Raw genomic sequence first — 18,741 nt, 5'->3', positions numbered from 1 at the left:
ACACTAAAAGATAGGAAAATATATTTTCTGTGTTATTTACTGATATAAGTCACACACAATTTTAAAAATATATCATTTTAAAGCACGCTCTTAATGACAGCTGGTCACGGAGCCAATGTCAAGGCATGCGCCCAGGAGAAGAATCCATGCCAAGTAAGCAGGCCTTGAAGACGAGCCTCAGGGGGCTGGCACCACTCTGACGTCACCAGCCGTCTTTTCCCTGTCCTTGCCCTGCTGCAGGGTGTACAGCGATGGCCCCAGCCGCAAAATCTTCCCACTGCCCAGGCACTCGTCTCCTTGGTAGAACACCGCAAACTGGAAGACAAAGAGCAAGAGGCCTTAGAGCAGACAGAAGAGAGTGCAGGTGCCAGGAAGGCTGCAGTCACATCTCACCTACGAGGTAGTGCAGAGCTGCTATGGGGGGAAACGGGCAGAGGGAATTACAAAAGCTTCCTAAAAAAACCTAGACGCCAGAGTTGGTTTCATTTGAAAAACTTCTGTGTTGCCTCTACATGCAGGACCAGTTCCTGGTTTTGGTGAATGGTGGCAAGAAAGCACCATGGGGGCCCTCCTTCACTCTGCTGCTGACCCTGCTGTGGCCCCTCGTATCTTCTTGCTCCTATTCTCTTCCATCTATCCTTCTTCCTTCCACTTGATCATTTTCCAGCCCTCCCAGTGCTTGAACCACCCTCCCTGTCCGTGACGGGCAGAGTGCAGTGAGGAGCATTGCTGCTGTTCTTCCCCAGCACACATACCGTCCCCAGCAATAGAGCAGTGGGGGCAGGTGGGTGGTGGGTGGGAGGGTTCACAGCAACCAGGTGGGCAGCGGAGGGGGGGGGAGAGAAGGTTGGGGAGGCAGCAATGGACCCTTACTTGGAAGGCCTGGGCCTCAGCAGCTGCCATACTACGAAGTCCACTTATGCCAGCCCTGTCTCTGGGAAACTTGTCCCAGTTGCCTATTTGGCAAGCCCGTTCATGTGCCTATGACATACTAGAGGAGCCCAACCACTTCCTGCTTGATCAGTACGCCAGTCCTCTCCAGCACACCAGCCTCGCTTTGTCCTGCAAATCACTCGCTACAAAGTCTGCCAAGTTCCCAAAACTTGCTTTTTCAAAGGGATGAAGGCTCAGACCCCACTTGAACTGATCAGAAACAAAAGATTCAGCCGTGGTGGAGATCTGTGGTTTTATTCAATCAGCCCTACTCCAAAAAGCCCGAGCTTGCAAAGAGAAACTTGTTTCTAGTAGCTCTAATCCTGAGCCTGGCTACTGACACATAAATCTCGTAATTTCTTTCAGATTCGCACAAATAAAAGGGAAAACGCTGCCTCAGGAGTTTAGCAAACACACTGACCATTTTAGTTATAGAAGAAGAAGAGTTGGTTCTTATATGCCACTTTTCCCTACCCGAAGGAGGCTCAAAGCGGCTTACAGTCGCCTTCCTTTTCCTCTCCCCACAACAGACAACCTGTAGGGTGGGTGAGGCTGAGAGAGCCCTGATATCACTGCTCGGTCAGAACAGTTTTATCAGTGCCGTGGCGAGCCCAAGGTCACCCAGATGGTTGCATGTGAGGGAGTGCAGAATCGAACCCGGCATGCCAGATTAGAAGTCCGCACTCCTAACTACTACACCAAACTGGCTCTCCAAACTGGAAGCAGTGACAGTGTTTCAATAAGAGAATTCCTTCTTTTACTTCCACAGGGGGAGTATGGAACCAGAAGATAAGAAAAGGCTGCAATTGCAGTCTTCATCTGGCTTAAAATTCATACCGTCCCATACAAACTAGCCCAAAATGGCTCACAAAAGAGCCAGCCCTCGGTCCAGGATTTTTCATGGCTTTGCTGCCCAAGGTTCTGGATGAAATCAGAAGTTGACGCTGCAAACCACGTGCTGTGCTACTGAACGAGGACTTCTCCCCCATCATTCTGCAGAAATGAGGCTTTCTTATTCACCCTACACCTTTAATTACCACATCATCATCATCATCATCATTATTATTATTAAAAATAAGTTCAGACAGAACTAATCTGATTCAATTATATTTTTTAAGGTTCTGTCTGCTCCAGACTCTTTGTACCCAACCTCTCAAACATGTCAGGCTACAATTCTTAAGCAAGGTGGGAAGGCCCAGAGGGTTCAAAATGGACTTTGCTTCCAAATTCATAGGCTCATGCATGTACTGTAAGCTAAACACAGAAGAGAGACACTGCAGTCAGTCCCATACATACCTGTCCTGGTGTAAGAGCCCTTATTGGTTTGGTCAGTGTCACCCACACAGTCCCATCCTGATTCAGAGTTAACATGCAGGGCTCTAAACATAGTGATGAAAACAGAAACTATTTAAAAATATATATATTATTCAAAATTAGATCCAGCTATCTCATCTGATAAAGCAGGGGTAGTCAAACTGCGGCCCTCCAGATGTCTATAGACTACAATTCCCAGGAGCCAATGCCAGCGAATGCTGGCAGAGGCTCCTGGGAACTGTAGTCCATGGACATCTGGAGGGCCGCAGTTTGACTACCCCTGTGATAAAGTCTTTGTGCATTAATATTTTCCCTACTTCATCTTACAAAAATTCAAATGCTGCTACCACGAAAACATATCTAATCCACTGAAAATGCTTAGCTTTGATGTGATTTCAAGAGCTGTGAAATTAACCAGGCCTCATCACCTAGTGCCATCTTGTGTTGAAAGCAGAAATTGCACTCCATCATCTTGTTCTGAACCAGCTCTGCGGGAGGTTCTTCTGCGATCCAGTGCACTCTGCTCGTCCGCAAAAGATCCCTGTAGAGTGCCGGGTGATCTGTAGAGGGGGCCTAAAGGGGCAACAATTTTCAATTTAAAACTCAGTTAATAACGGGGAAAACACCCTGGGTTCAAAGGGTGACTGGAAAGCATCAGATTTATTTTATTTGTTTTTGGATTTATATACCGCCGTTTGCCAATAGTTTGGTCTCACGGGGTTCACAACATAGCATTAAAATCCCCAATAAAACATCCCCAACTTACATCATACGCATGTATCACACCTACTAGCAGCAATTGTCACAATTCCTATCCCAACTCCTCCCTCTATGTTCAGCATGGTGGGTAAGATAACATTCAAAAAGAGAAGGAACCAGATCTTATTGGAGGGGATCCACAAATGGATTTACAGGAGACTGCCCTGGCCTCAACCATACGCTTGGCGGAAGAGCTCCGTCTGGAAAGCTGGTAAATCCCATAGGGCTCATAGCTCTTCCGGGAGCTCATTCCACCAGGTTGAGGCCAGGACCGAAAAGGCCCTGGCCCAGGTTTTTATTTATTTATTTGTGCCCTGGCCCAGGTTGAGGCCAGGCAAACGTCCCGTGGGCCCGGGACAACAGAACAGAAAAGCGGGGGGAAAGGGACGCTGTTTGCATACAGCAAACTGTAAAAACAACACCAAGCATCAATCACTGATTGCTTTAAAACACTTTAAAAGCCTAGGTGAAAAGGAATGTTTTAGCCTGGCAAGGCAAGATTCCCTCCCCTGTTCCAGCAACTGACTCAGCAAATCCTGTCTAGACCCCACAGTCACATTTCTGTGGCATTTTAAAATGCAGAACACAACACACAAAGTACTTTGCTACCTTCATCTCATCTGTCCTCAGCATCTTACAGAGCATCTCATTTTAGCCTCATGATACAAACATGGCGCTAAATGTGTCTGAGATAATCTGATTTGCCTCAGATGATTTTATAGGGTCATATTATACCCGGTCATGCCAAGTCACAGGTACCAACTCCAATTATCTCTTGCTTCTTGCCCTCATAGTTTAGGAAGGTCAATGGTTATATATGTCCCATGCACTTGAAGCCAACTAGAAATGGCCTCCAGGGCACTACTCAGAAAAATAGCCCACAGAGGACTTGGGTTTGATCAGTGTTGGATGGAAGCCCAAGGTGCAGACACTCCATGCTAGGAGTAAAGCAAAATACATCAGTAATACATAAATATTTATGTGCAAGCACATTTCGGTGGATTTGTTTCTTTAAGTTCAAACTTCAAAAGTCCCAAATGTAATATTTCAAAATATTTCAAAGTTCAAAATATTTCTTGTTCACAGTACTTCTGAAAACACTATGAGCAGTACACACTGCAACCATGACACTTTTAAGGAGAATTTCTAGGGCAATTCCGCACATTAAAAAAAATAGCATTATGCCAGAATAAAGGTATAATGCTAAAAAAAATCATGCCTCCGGGAATTCCTAACCTCCTGGCTCCTCTGCCACCATCTTGCGCGTCTCACCACTCCACACGCCTGCTTGAAATGGCAGAAGAGGGGAACGCGCTAACCACGCTCCTCTCTTCCACCTGTCAATCAAGACAGGCAGCCAATCACCTTTCTTTAAAATGGAGGATGTAGCTGCCGTTTGTTGCTGGGTCGCTGGATGAGGACGACGTCGTGCAAAGCACCCAAAATATGGTGTTTGCAAAAGGTAAGGGTTTCACTATATTTCTTTTGTGCGGAATGGGACCTAGGATTCAGTATCATCCAGACAATCTACAGTAGCGATCCCCAACCTGTGGGCCGTGGACCACATGTGGTCCTTCGACTAATTGGAGGTGGGCCCCGAAGGCCCCCCCCCCGGACCATTACAACACACTTCAGGTGTCATTGTCTCCCATCACTATTTATTTCGTTGCAGAGAAACAAGCTCAGGGTTCCCATTGATTTGTCATTGTCATGAGTTAAAATTTCCATGAAAATAAAATGTTACTTATGTTCATTGTTGTGGCATGTCTGTATCTTATTTTGAAGGGATGTTTAAACATTACCATAGCGATCAGAGAGCGTTAGGGCAGTGGTTGAGAGTAGAGGAGTAAACTACCCTCCCCCCCCATCGGGCCTCAGTAAAAGGCGCTGAGTGGTCCCCGGTGATAAAAAGGTTGGGGACCACTGATCTACAGTACTGAGAAGCTGCTTCTCAGACAATGACTTTGTTCTGTCTTGTGTGCTCTTTACAGTGCTTTTGTTTCCTGTGAAGGGCAGTTATTGGCCCCATGAAAACAAAATGCTTAAACCTAGCTGGTGTATATTTAGTATTAATTCATCATTGATTCTCAACACCTAAGCCATGGTTAACTACAAACCAGGATATGAGACAATAGTTTCAAGTGGTTTGAAAATCACAGTCTGCCTTAACCATTGTTAGGTAGGGTATCTGCTTCTTGGTGTTTCCAGTCTTTTTCTTTGCAAGGGAACAAACAGATTTTATCGGAGTCTCCCCATACAAGGGAATGTATGGAAAACTAAACCGTGGTTTCACTACATGCTTGGCATTTAAAACAGGGTTAAGGGAACAAGCCACAGTTCACACTAATTATGTCTTCACCGGACCCGTGCTGTTATACAAGAGCAAAACAGAACATTTAGGGAAGATTAATCTCTGCTGCTTCCAAGATGAAACTTGACTGCCTTGGAATAAGAAACTGGCAATTTCTTTCACAGTGCTTGCCATATGTTGGGTGTTTGACGCCAATCTCTTTTCCCCAATTTTTTCTTAATCAAATGCTAGTTGAAACAGGATGTAATAAATGTTCTTGACATCAACTCACTTAAGCAGCTTTTGTTTCTTTTTTGGATATAAAAGCCAACTATCCTAGGTCTGTAATAATCACATTCTTTTTGCCAAGAATCATGAACAGGACAAGCAGAAACAAACTTACCACAAAGACATCCCCAGTGGCTACATTTTTGTCTACCACAAACCATGCATCTTGGAGGCCTCCAATCCGAGCTCTCTGGCCCAATGTATACAAGAACCAACCTATGCAAGAAAAGTAAGCAAATTTAGGATGTTGCTTAAGACTGTCGAGAGCCAATGTAATCTGGTGGTTAAGAGCAGGGGTAGTCAACCTGTGGTCCTCCAGATGTTAATGGACTACAATTCCCGTTTGCTGGCAGGGGCTCTTGGGAATTGTAGTCCATGAACATCTGGAGGACCACAGGTTGACTACCCCTGGTTAAGAGCATCAGACTCTCATCTGGAGAACTGGGCTTGATTCTCCACTCCTCTACTCTTTGAGTCAGTCACAGATCTTGCAGTTTTCTCAGCCCTAGCTACCACACAGGGTACTTGTTGCGAGGAGAAATTAAGCCACTGTGCGGCTCCTTTGGGTAGTGAAAAACAGGGTACAAGAATCAACGCTTCTTCTCCAGAAATTAAAATTTCCCTTTGGAAGCCTATCCACACAGAAAAAAAATCTACTGACTTAAAAAGCTCATGAAAATTCAAGGAACACCAGGGAAAGTCAGGGGATTTCTGCACCCTTTAAAAAGAGTGAGATACTTACCTCTTGTTGCTGTCGTATTCTGCCCCCTCCACATGACATTGCCAACATCCAGCGTCTGAGCAGTAAACAGTTTCCCTAACCCCTTCCCATTATATATGCAGAATTAGTCTCAGGGTTTCACTGCTTAATCAGGGGTAGCCAAACTGTGCTTCTCCAGATATCCATGGACTACAATTCCCATGAACCGCTGCCAAGACTGTGCTGGCAGGGGCTCCTGGGCATTATAGCCCATGGACATCAGGAGTGTCCACAGTTTGGCCTCCCCTGGCTTAGATGCTCCTCTACCCATCACCTTGGCAAAGGCCAAGCCCATGCCTCCACACGGACGCAGCCCCTTCCTCCTCTCAGAAAACCATGATTCTCCCTTGACGTGTCTCGTCTAACTTCCAGTGTTAAGAGATTCCTTCCTTATGCATGCTGGTATTTATGCTACCTTGCCGTTTATCTTCAGGGGATGAAAGGCTCAAAAGCCTGGTAACAAAATGAAATGGCATGATGGCTCATTATCTAATTCAAGGCTTCTACAGCCAGGTTTTGACAGGGATGGCAACTGTACGAGCCTTGGGGCTAAAGCCCTAATCCACTGGTAGCTGGAACAGCACATGAAAGGCAGAGTATTCCAGCTCATGCAATACTGGCTCATAGAGCTGGGAAATATATTCATGCAGCGTGATTTCTTTTCTTCAAAAAAGGGCTCCTGCCTATTTCTCCAAGTCAAGAGTGACACTTAGAGGTATCAGCATAACTGAGCCTTTGCATACCTTCGTGTGTTCCTATCACCTTGTTATCTTCAATGGAAACAAAATTGCCTGGACGTGGCTCTAAGTACTACAAGACAAAGAAAAACGTGAGGACACATTTTGCAGGCCATGGCCCAAAAATCAAAACGAAGAAATCCTGCCCATGATAAATCAATAAATACCACATATTTGTAACCACTTACCTCTAGAATGAACTTTTGAAAATTCCTTTTTCCAATAAAACAGATTCCCATACTCTACAATAAAACAAACAAAAGTAGACTCTGAACATGTTTAAGAAGAGATACTGAAAGTCTTGGAGCCAAATTATATATAATAATAATGAGTTGGGTTGGACAGATCAGCAGCAGTTACCATAGGAGGGAGGCTCGGGAGGGGAGGGGGGCAATGGGAAGCAGTTGGTTCAGATTGACCTCAACCAAATGCCTGGTGGAGGAGGTCCCTTTTGCAGGCCTTGTGGACCTGCTCAAGTTCCGTTGGGGTCCTGATCTCCTCTGGATTGAATCTGGTTAAGTTTGGAAGCAGTTCTGAATAGTGAGTTTAGATTTTGCTTTTGTGTTTTTGATATGTTTTCCATATGTGTTTTATCTGTCTGTAAGCCACCTTGAGTTCTGTAAGGAAGGAAGACAACTAATATGCATTTAAAATAAAACAAAATGTTAAGGGGTGGATTGGTCATTTAGGCCAAGAGGGAAAAAATCCCAGAGGGCCATTTCCACCAGGGCTACTCTGGTCCAAGTAAGAGGAAGCCCTAGCCCCTCTCAGGTGGCCTTTGTAACCACCACTGTTGCAAGCTGGAGGCACCATCAGCCACAGCGAGCAATCCAGCAGCCTCACATGGGCTCATGGAAAGGAAAACCTTCTGGCCCCAAGAAACTGGTCAAATTCTGTTTGGGAAAAATGTACTATATATTGAGGTAACTTATCACCAGAGAACATTAAGACACTCTTCTGATATTTCAAATAAATATATTGAACATTGGACTAAGTTCATAATGTTCTGAAATGATAAAGGTTATAGAGAGAATTTCTCCTTGTTTTCTATAAGCTCCTCTGAGCAATCTCTATGCAGTATTTCTCATTCTGAAGAATTACAGAATCCATGTTTATTGGATGGGTTTTGCACAATTGTATAGCCATTGAGTTTAAGTTGGTTACATTTATTTACTTAAAATGAAATTAACATAATCCCATCATCATAAACAACAAAAACATCTCATGAGAAAAAAATGATTTATAATTTCTGTTGTTTATGTTGATGGGACTATGTTCATTTTATTTTTAATATAAATAAAAAAATGTAATCAACTGAAACTCAATAGCTATACGATTGTGCAAAACCCATCCAGTAAAGATTACCCGGTGGGGGCACTCTATGGATCAGGTTCTAAGAGTTACCATGCCTCTTTTCTCTTCAGCACATGATGGAGGTGATGTTCCGCGGCTATCTTCCTAACAAAGCTTTTGGTTAGCTCTCCTAGGGGGAAAATGGTTCTCCGCAAGGCATCTTGTGAAATTTGACTGAGGAAGAATGTCTGGTCTTTAATCTGATCAACTCCCTGAAGAAGTTTTACATCTGCAAAGTAAGGGAGGGAGAAGAGATGGCAAAAAAAAAAGTTACATTCCACATGGTTTGCCTAGCTCATTCCATCTGAAGTTTGAAAAGCATGGGAGGAGCCTTGGCCTTTGCATGCAGAAGTCCCAGATTCAATCCACAGCATCTCCGGTTAAAAGGACTGGGATGCGGAAGATTTCTCAAGACCTTGGAGAGCTGCTGCCAGTCAGAGTAGACAGGCCCAAACTTGATAGACCAATGCGCTGACTCAGGAAGAGGCAACTTCGCAAGAAACAAAATACAGTATTTATTACAGTGCAAGACTAGTAAGTTCTTCCCCAAGATGTGCCAGCAAAGAAAGAAAGAAGAGAGGAAGAGAGAAAGAGAGAAAGCTCTTACAATTGCATAAAAGTTAGTTATATCTAATACATCTGGGGGGGATAATATGGGGGGGTCATCTTAACGTTCAGGGTTGCCTCCCTTTCAAGGAAGTGTGCTTAGGCAGCGGTCCCCAACCTTCTTCTGGTCGAAGACCACCTCCGGTGGTGGGGGAGAGCTGGAGGCCTGGGTGCCGTGCGGCAGCTGCGCATAAACGTGCATGCACAGTTGCTGCACATGCACGTTTTCGCCAGCAGGGGGCGCAACCATGTCACTGGCGTGCCGGCAGCCACGCCTGCCTCTTCCCCCCCTCTTAGCGAGAAGCTAGCCGGGCCACGAGCTTCTCGTTGTGGGGGGGAGGAAGGCGCGGCCACCGGCAGCCCGGTACTGTGGCCTTCACAGCCCGGTACCGGGCCACGGACTGGGAGTTGAGGACCCCCGTGCTAAGGTATTTATTTCTCTGTCTTCTGATTAATTGTCAAAAGAACATTGGCTATTAAATGGTTGTTCCATCAGCCACCAATCTGCACACAACTGAAGTTCTCCACATAAAGAGACCCCTCAGTTCACATACAGCAAGTTCTCCCTCCCTCCCCTACTGGTATATTGTGCTTAGGAGTTCTCCAGCGAGGGACTATGGAAATGTATGCAACTGGTTCTGATTCTCAGATGGAAAAGGTATGCATCCACAGATGCATAAGCAGCCCTGGGAAAGCTGCTGTAACAGCGATGCTGTTTCTCTGGATTTTGACCTGAGCTAACCAAGTAGTATGCCTCCAATCTGTTTGAGATACCACAGAATTCATCCTATGAAGGGATGAACTTAGCAAACAATGTTTCAGAATAAAAAATCCATTGGGGATTCCATTTTACAACATAATATTTTCTGTATGCATGACATAATAAAGTCAATTTTAACTAATTTGTTTTGGATATTGGCTGTTAACAATAATAACAGAAGCAACTACAAGTAATACGGTTTAAAGATTCATACAAATCAATTAAAAAGTATACAGCAAGAACTGAACTTCAGTTTAAGTGATATTTGATGGCAAGCATCCTAATTAAAATCTACAACCCGCAGCACTAACCAACAGGTTTCCGACTTTTCTTCACCAGAGGAAGCAATGTAATTATCGTCTCTGCTTCAACTTCCCCTTGGAATACTGTGGTTATAAAGTCATTTGCCAGGTATACGAGCAGGCTTTTACGGGGACAGAATTGAATCCTGTTTCTCAGTGTATCTTGTGCAAAATGATACAGGCAGGAATCCAACTACACACTTCCCCCAAGAAAACAGCATTCATGTGTGTATAAGAGGAACTGGTGGTGTCTACTAACTCCCTCTCCCCTCACAACCCCCCCCCCCCCCATCATTGTGCCCTTGTGTTGTTCCTGAGGGTCTACTGACTCTCGCGGGGGATTCAAAGGGCTGCAGCAGGAGACAGAAGCAGAAAAGTCTCACTCCATGAGCCTGCAGATATATCGATATGCACATTTAAATATGAAAGCTGGATAAAAGCAAGAGATCACTTACTATTTCTTACTTCAAATCGATTTCTAAAAAGTCCTTGTGGCCTCTGTATATATTTTTGCTGGAATACTTCATTATCTTCCAGAGAAGTTCTTGCATAATGTCCAGTCGCAACTGCATCAGCTCCTAGCAGATTAAAAATAAACTAAAATGTTCATTAAAAAAGATCCCAGAAATATATAGGAAAGACATATTGTTTTAACACTCAAATGTTTCTTCCTTTCATAACCCCTGTACTGAAAGTCAAGGAGCTGATCTTAAAATCCCAAGTATGTTCTTAAAAAAGATAAGGGCTGAATCCAAACAAACTACAACTTGTTCTCAAGAGTTGTGTGAATAAATATTGAATAAATCTTTGTTGGTCTCAAAGGTGCTACTGGACTCTATTATTGTTTAAAAAAAAAAAGGAACAGGGAGTAAGTGATGGGAAAGTCCTCTGCCTGAGATTCTGGAGAGCCACTGCCTGTCTAAGTGGGCGGCACTGACCTTGATGGACTGATGTTTTGACTCAGGAGAAGGCAGATTTGTGTGTTCATATGTGCGCATGTTACTCTAAACTGTGCCTTGGCTAAAATCCTAGTTTGCAGGTCAGAAAGAAAGTACATTTGCTAAAATGCCATAGTCAGATGTCACAGAAAATTTCTATTTTCAGATGATCTAGAATCTTAGCATCATGGGAGAGGGAGCAGGTGAGACAAAAGGTGCCCTGGCTTGTTCTTGTTGCAAACATGCTGAACTTTATCCAGGGCCGTGATGCAGGGGCAGGCAATAGTAAACCACCTCCTACCCTCTCTTGCCTGGCAGCCTGACAATCTTAGGAACTCCTGGCTAAATAGTACACATGTCACACAATAAATAAATATCATCTAAATACTGTACAGAAAAATCAAAATACATAACTGCAATACCTATTTGGTGCCTGTATTAAATATTTAAAATGCTATATCAAAATTTATCTATATCATAAAGACATGTTTGAAAATAACTTACCAAGGTTATCCAATGCATAATGCACGAAATACTTGAATTTGATATATTTGTTACATACGATATCAGGATTAGGGGTCCTGCCCAATTCATATTCATTTAGAAGGTAACTGTAAAAAATAGAATGATTATGAGTGCTGTGCATAATTGTGCCATACAGTTGGATTTAACCCAGCGGACCGCAAACTTTTTCAGGTTGCAGCCCGCTGGCACGGGGTGGGGGAAGAGGGCAACCTGGGGCCCCGTGCTTGCACGGCAGCCCCGCGTAAACGCGCATGCTTGGACCTGCCACACATGCGCATCTGCAAACAGCAGGGGTACAAATGCGCACGCGCAGCAGTTTCGCGTTTGTGCTCCCGGCGGGGGCGTAAATGCACATGCGTGGCGGCTCTGTGCATGCATGTGCGAAACTGCTGTGCGTGTGCATTTGCACTCCCGTCGGGCACAAACGTGCATGCGTAACAGGTCCGCGTATGCGTGTTTGCGCCGCCGGCATGCCGGCGGCCGCGCTTCCCTCTTCCCCACCTCCTGCAGCAAGAAGCTTGCTCGGCCAATTCGCTCGTGGCCTGGCAAGCTTCTCGCGGCAGGGCGGGTGGGGAGAGGGAGACGCAGCCCGCTGCCAAAGCTCTCGTGGCCCGGCACCGTGCTGCAGATTGGGGGTTGGGGACCACTGATTTAACCTAAACACGGCCATAAGGCTCTCTCTTTAATCCTAAGTGTTAATTGCCTTCTGATCATAGCAAGATTACTGTGGTGGAGCAAGCTATTTTTCCCTGACCAGATTCCCCTGATTGTTGGTTATGCAAGAGGAAAACCACTTCAGCTCCTTCGCAGAAAACCAAAACAAAACAAACTGTAGACAGCTAATCTGATGTTGTACTTAACAGCAAGCCATCTTGGAATAGTGGTTAAGAGTAACAGCCCCTAATCGGAAGAACCAAGTTTGATTGCCCACTCCTCCTCATGCTGCCCGCTGGGTGACCTTGGGCTAGAACTCTCTCAGCTCCACCTACCACATAGAGTGTCTGTTGTAGGAAGAGGAGAAGTAGTAAAAAATGGGGTACAAAAACTAGCTCCTTTCTTCTGATTTGCAGAGAATAAATTCCTTCCTAATTTCACACAGTGATACAAGATGGGGGGGATCTATCTAGAGCCTTCTCCCTAAGGAAATGTCACAAGGATGCAAAGATCTTGCTAGCCAACATGCTTTCTCAAGTTGTTGGTTTTTTGGGGGGCGGCAGGGGGGGGGCTTTAATGGATTAAAATGGATGACCACACTGATTATGTATCTTTCTCAATAAGACAGAACTGTTAAGTAGGAAAGTGAGGGGAAGTCCTCTTGAGAGTATTTGTGCTTTTTAAATGATCCAGAAAACTATATTAATTATAGCAAATTCATTTCTGAGATTTTCTGCTTAGAAACTGGAGCGTCTCTTTTTCCCACAGAATGATACCGTGATCTATAAACTGTTTTGAAGCCCCAATAACAATTTTCTATTTTGTTTTCCACAATGTTTGTGCTGTGTTTTGAAATTCTGCTTTAGTTTGCTCCCATTTGCCAACTGGCATAAAGATAACACTTAAAAACCTTAGGGCAAAGCAGTTTATAATTCCATATCTACCAGTACAGGAATATACCCATATATACCCAAGCATAAGCCAATCCGAATTTTAGCCAAGGCACCACAACATCAACAATAATAGGTAAGTGGGGACCCTCACTCGAGTAGAAACCTAGGCGGGCTTTTTCAGCATTAAAAATGTGCTCAAAAAGTAGGCTTATACTCAAGTATATACAGTATATTAAGAAAAAAACAAAAAGTTAACAAATACATCAAAGTACTATTTGATGACTTAGCTGCTGAGCCGTACATGATGCAGGCATCTTTTTTAAACGATAAAATTTAAAATTGATTGGTTTTCCTCTCATGTTTTTCAAAAATTCAGGACATAGAAAATCACTTTGGTGCAAGGATTTCAGCTAACTGATTTGCTGGTTCCTTCCTGCTGAACAGTACATCTGCCCTGTGTTAAGTCCCTGGCCACACACTTCTGCGTTGATCCTACAAAAATGATACTTATACAGGAAAGTATTTACAGCTTAACTTGCACAGGCATTTTGCCAGCAATGGCCAGGAAGCTTTCGTGAGACTCTCCCCTCTCCATTCTCAAAACATGGGAAAGTTATAAGCTCTGAAAGAATCAGGATCTGTAACAGAGCACCAGTAGAAACACTCACAGACACCTAAATGACTTTCTGGACCACAAGGAAAATCTGGGGCCCCTTGCTGGCTACCCAGGACATCAGGCCCCCTTGTGATTGTCCCCTGAGGCATTTTCATCAAAGGTCTGTAGAGCTGGGGGGAGGGGAAAGCTTTTGCTGTGAGGGGGTGCGTTATATAGGGGGGTGTTATGACTTTTTTATGGAGGGCTTTATGTGAGGGATTGTTGTGACCCACCAGGAGCCATTGCCTGGAACTGGCGGGATAGAAGCGCAAACATAAAATAAATAAACAAATCTCTACTGTTCACAGCCACACAAACCCTTTTTTTGTAGCGAACTGGTGATGGAAACTCTCCTACCTGAACACTTCATTCCAGTATTCTTTTACATAAGAAACCTGATGAAACGGAATGTCTAGTATCTGACAAACTCTATAAGCATCTTCACAGTCTCTGTCTGCCAAACAAATGCCCTTTTCATCCACAGCATCCCAGTTCTTCATAAACACCCCAGTCACTTGGTATCCTGGTGGAGGAAGAAGGGAGTGAAGTAAGCAGGAATCCTTCTGTGTCAAGAACGACTTGAAACATCCTTACAAATGAGAAGAGCAATCAGTGTTTCACTACAAAAATTGAACAAGAAGATCTGGCTGTTTTGGGATATCTCACCTGCACAATACTATTAACATTGCTGCCCCCCCCCCAAAAAAAGAAAAACCAGCCCCATTAAAATGAAGTAGGTGGAAAGCTGCATACCTATGCTTCTTCCCATGTCCAGGTAAGCACTCCAGGTGTATACAGATACCAATGCAAATAAATAACATTTGAACAACCCCTCCAACCCTCCCGCCCCCAATCCCCAACTCCCAATTTATCCATACACTCAAAATTAAGCCCACTGCGTAAAAAATACAGCAGGCGCTAGCGGGCAGTGGGTGAGTGCGGGAGGTTTCCCCCCTGGGTCCCTCCCCCCGCGCTGTGGGAGGGAGGCAGGCAGGCAGGCATAGAGAAAGGGAGGGAGGGGGAGAGAGAGAGAGAGAGAAAGTGAGACAGAGAAGGGGAGAAAGGAGAGTAAGTGATGGGAGAAAGAAAGGCAGAAGAGAAATGGATGAATGGGAGCGAGAAAGGAGATTAAGGGGTAGGTGGATGGATAGAAGGTAGGAAGAAAGGAAGAAAGACAGAAAGAGAGCAAGCGAGAGGGAGAGAGGCAGAGAGAGAGAGAGGCAGAAAGGAAAGAGAGAAATGGAGGAAGGTAGGAAGGCAGGCAGGTAGGTGCAATGAAAGGTCGACAGGGCAGGAGGGGAAGGGAGGGAGGAAGGGTCCACTGGGCAGGTGTGGGGGGACGAGTTGCATGGGGGGGCGGCGAGGGAAGAGTGCGGGGTAGAGAAGGGTGGGTGGCTGGGTGTTTGGGGCGGGGACAGAGGCCATGTATGAACCATGCAGGGAAAGCCCTTTTGTAAATCCTGGATACATAAAGCATTATACTTATCACCATTTGCCTTAAAATTCTTCCTGTGAATAAAAATTTATCTTAAGTCCAGCAGCTTTGCTGAACTTTCCGGTTTTCCCCAGAACTGATACAACTGCTCAGCCTACCATTAAAAACTAAAATGCTATTCACAGGCCCACACTAGCAAGTCACATTAGTTTGTTTTTGAGATTTTTAAAAATCACTCGTGTCCCTCTCTTAATATACTACTGAATCCAGTACTTGGAGTTCTTGACTCTTTTATTATTCATACAGCATGTGTGTAATACAGCTATGAGATCCTGAGATGGTCTAGCTGCCAGGCAAGAGATGTTTGCCAGTGCCTGTTCCTACATCACAACCCTAATAATCCTTCCAAGTGCTAGGCCAGGGCTGACCCCGCTTAGCTTCTGAGATCTGATGGGAATGGGCTTGTCCGGGCTATCCAGGATGGGTTTTCTGAACTCCTACCTAATGAGTAGCCATCAACTACATTTTTATTCCACCATCCCGCTCAAGAAATTTAGGGCACTTCCCTTCCCCATTTTATCCTCATAGCAACCCTGTAGGGTTGTGAATCTGTTTTTTCTCATGCTCTATCTAACCACAACATATTTGCTCTCAATGCAGTCTAAACTTTTGCTGAAACAAAGCCTTTATACTTTGCATAACAAATGCTGGGATACTAACAGGAAGCAGTTATTTCTGGGATTTTGCAAGAAAAAAAATGGCCCTTCAGAAGGTGGACTCCATGGCATTAATTGAAATCCTGCCCCTCCCCAAATCCCGCTCTCATCAGGCTGCATTTTGGGGCCCCAAATCTCCAGGTATTTTTCAACCCAAAGCTGGCAACCCTAGACAGAACTGCAATCCTCAAGGTCTCTTGGGAAAAGCCATGACAGGATACGTTCACCTGCCACACTTTAACCAATTTTCAGCATGCTAACTTCAGAGTACGTCATTTTGCACTTAATGTGCAGGGCATTTTCTCCAGGGGGCGTTTCTGTAGTCTGGAAATCCCCAGGCACCACCTGGAGTCTGGCATCCCTATTGGGGGACTATTAATCGCGCTTAAGAAGCCGCAGACAACGAGCTCAACGCGCCTCCTTGAGAGTAAGGGAGGGAGGGATGGCAAGCGACAGACACAAGCGGCTGCGGAATCCGCCCCTGCACATGCTTGGGGACAAGGCCGCGCCCCCCGCCCTGGGCAGCCGGCGAGCGAAGAAAATGGTGTTCCAGGCCGGGAACGTGTCGTCTCCGCTGCCGGGACGGGCCGGGAGAGGCCGGCCACGGAGGAGACGAGCGGCTGCCCAAGGCCTCACCTCTGCGCCGCAGCAAGAGCGCTGCCACGGCGCTGTCGAGCCCCCCGGACAGAGCGCACACCACGTGCCGGCCCGCGGCGCCCAGCATCGTCCGCCCTCTCCCCGCTTCCTGTGGCGGCTTCGCCTCTTCCGCCCGCGAGGGAAAGGCCCGGGCGGAGCCTGAGCCACAGCCGCGCACAGCGCCTCCCCGTGGTGGCCGCGGGCGGGCGGATGCGCTCCGGTCGAGAGGCGCCGCCAAGGTCGGCCGTGGGAGGGAGGCGCCAGTAGACATGCCGCTTCGGATAAACGCGCTTGGCGCATGGCGGGCCTCTTGCGAAGTGTCTCCCGCCTCTGCCCACTGCGCTCCGGTGCTGGCGCCAGGCCCTTCTCCAAGACGGCGTGAGAAAACCTCCCAGCGTGACCCGCAGAGATTCCAGTAACACCTCGCCTTCGGCCCCCCTGAGGACCCAAAGCAGCTCACAGCCACCTTCCTTGAGAGCCAGCCTGGTGTGGGGGCTAAGAGCCGCGGCCTCTGATCTGAGGAACTGGGTTTGCTTCCCCACTCCTCCCCATGCAGCCAGCTCAGTGACCTTGGGCCAGGCGCAGCTCCCTCAACCTCACTTCCTTCACAGGGATCCGGTGTGGAGAGAGGAGGGGCAGGCAGGTTGTTGCCCCCTTTGAGACTCTTTTGGGAAAAGTAGGGAAAAAACACACAGCTATTTGCTATTTTACTCTCACACCAATCCTTCTGACCTTGGTGACTAGCCCAAGCTCCCGTGACTGAAACCTGATCTCCAAGTGAGTCTGACATGTAAAAATAACTGTAGAGACCTGGGCCTATTTATTCCCTTCAGGAGGCCCTTGACATTCTCAGAACCTGCCGAAATACCGCAAGCAAATCAGCTTGCATTTTATCTCATGTGAGAAAGGCAGGATTGTTTTGAATGCAGTTGTGGAAATGTTTAGAATTTCCCACAAAACGATAACAGGGCAGTAGAGCTCCTCATTCCATATGGTACTTCACCTTTGTTTGGAACACAGTTCAGGGGAAAGTTTTGGAAGGAGCCACTCATTGCCTAGACAACTAGGGGGAGATAGATCACTCTAAAGGTGTACAAGTGTTATCTTCTTGAATGGGATGCCTCTTTGAACCTGGGAACTGCCCTCCAACCCCTTCCTCTCTTTACATGGCCTTTCATGAAGGCACATTATCTCTGCGGGTCTCTCCTGTCAATACAATACCTTCATATCCTGGACAAGCCAGCCATTTGATAGGAAAAGTACTTTTTAGAGTAAACTTCTTTCTCATTTGACAGCAACCCAAATGCAAACTGAGTGTACTTACCTTTTCTGCAGTTTACTTTCTGGAATATTTATGGACTATACTTAGTATAACACTTCTGACTGGGCAAAGCTCCACAATTTTAACCAAATATTCCACCTAGTAAAATGTAGCCTCCCAAAACACACCTGAGCAATAGTTGCTGTTTCGAGGACCAGAAGACTTTGCCTGGCATCTTGACCAGTTCAAACTATTGGAAAAGTTTAAATGCCTAAAAGTGCGAAGCACTGTCTGCTGGAAGAATAGCTTTATTGAAAATAGAAACAACTTTGTCAAGAGAGAGAAGGGAGTTCTAGCAGGCTTATTTTTGGAGGGAGAAAATCAGAGGCAAAGTATGCTCAAAGGAGCAGGAAGTCTCCAACTGAAACAATCAGGATTATTTGAAAAATACCAAGAAGTTCCTATGTAAGTATGCTACTTCTACTTCAAAGCCTCCTGTAGAATAGTTGTCATATGCTGTTGAATCATACACACTACAGATATTGCATATTCCAGCACGAAATTGGATGGGCTTGCCTGTGCTGTTACAGTAGAATATTATCAGTAGGCCCTTGGGTAGTTTCAGAATTGTTCTCATTTTGCTAGCTGCAATTGATAGTGAAAAACTGATAGGAACTGGTATAGAAGATAAGTGGACTGAGATTGTGTGTTCAGACCTCAGACAAGTGGCTTTAGCCAGTACACTGCATCAGTCCTCCAGTGGTGATATCGGCAATTACAACCCTATCTTAAAAGCTGTTGTAAAAACTATCGGGACAGGCTTTTAGTACTCTGAATCCTGTTAATATAATAAATGTGGTGATAAACAGAACAAACCAAGGGTATTACACCCAAACGCAAGCTCACAGAAATATTGTTGATTAGAG

The 18,741-nt window shown here is 45.5% G+C and overlaps 1 protein-coding gene across 3 annotated transcripts; it reads right to left on the bottom strand.

Moving 5' to 3' along the window:
* Positions 1–4: 4 nt before the first annotated feature.
* TRMU (tRNA mitochondrial 2-thiouridylase) lies at positions 5–17,003 on the bottom strand. Of its 3 annotated transcripts, XM_077338229.1 has the most exons (11): positions 16,555–16,840; positions 14,125–14,290; positions 11,545–11,651; positions 10,558–10,680; positions 8,491–8,663; positions 7,270–7,323; positions 7,088–7,154; positions 5,700–5,800; positions 2,676–2,820; positions 2,230–2,312; positions 5–315 (listed from the first exon to the last, which is right to left on the bottom strand). In XM_077338229.1, the coding sequence occupies exons 1-11, from the start codon at positions 16,823–16,825 to the stop codon at positions 178–180; spliced, it is 1,428 nt and encodes a 475-aa protein (XP_077194344.1). In that variant the 5' UTR covers positions 16,826–16,840; the 3' UTR covers positions 5–177. The 3 variants fall into 3 exon arrangements, with proteins under 3 accessions (XP_077194344.1, XP_077194346.1, XP_077194345.1); XM_077338231.1 differs by lacking the exon at positions 2,230–2,312 and having other exon boundaries at positions 16,555–17,003; XM_077338230.1 differs by lacking the exon at positions 8,491–8,663 and having other exon boundaries at positions 10,568–10,680.
* Positions 17,004–18,741: the final 1,738 nt, after the last annotated feature.

This window comes from Paroedura picta, chromosome 5 (assembly GCF_049243985.1).
Source record: "Paroedura picta isolate Pp20150507F chromosome 5, Ppicta_v3.0, whole genome shotgun sequence".
Taxonomy (NCBI): Eukaryota; Metazoa; Chordata; class Lepidosauria; order Squamata; family Gekkonidae; genus Paroedura; species Paroedura picta.
Note: the sequence above shows the minus strand (reverse complement) of the source record. Positions and strands in the feature narration are given on the sequence as shown.

Bases quoted from the DNA above. Each gene is read 5' to 3' on its own strand.
- TRMU (XM_077338229.1), bottom strand. From the start codon at position 16,825: ATGTCTACTGGCGCCTCCCTCCCACGGCCGACCTTGGCGGCGCCTCTC. The intron at 2,821-5,699 runs GTAAGTTTGTTT...TTGCCCCTTTAG, and splicing joins CCACTGGGGATGTCTTTGTG to GCCCCCTCTACAGATCACCC. The intron at 316-2,229 runs GTATGTATGGGA...TTTGTCTTCCAG, and splicing joins GGGCTCTTACACCAGGACAG to TTTGCGGTGTTCTACCAAGG.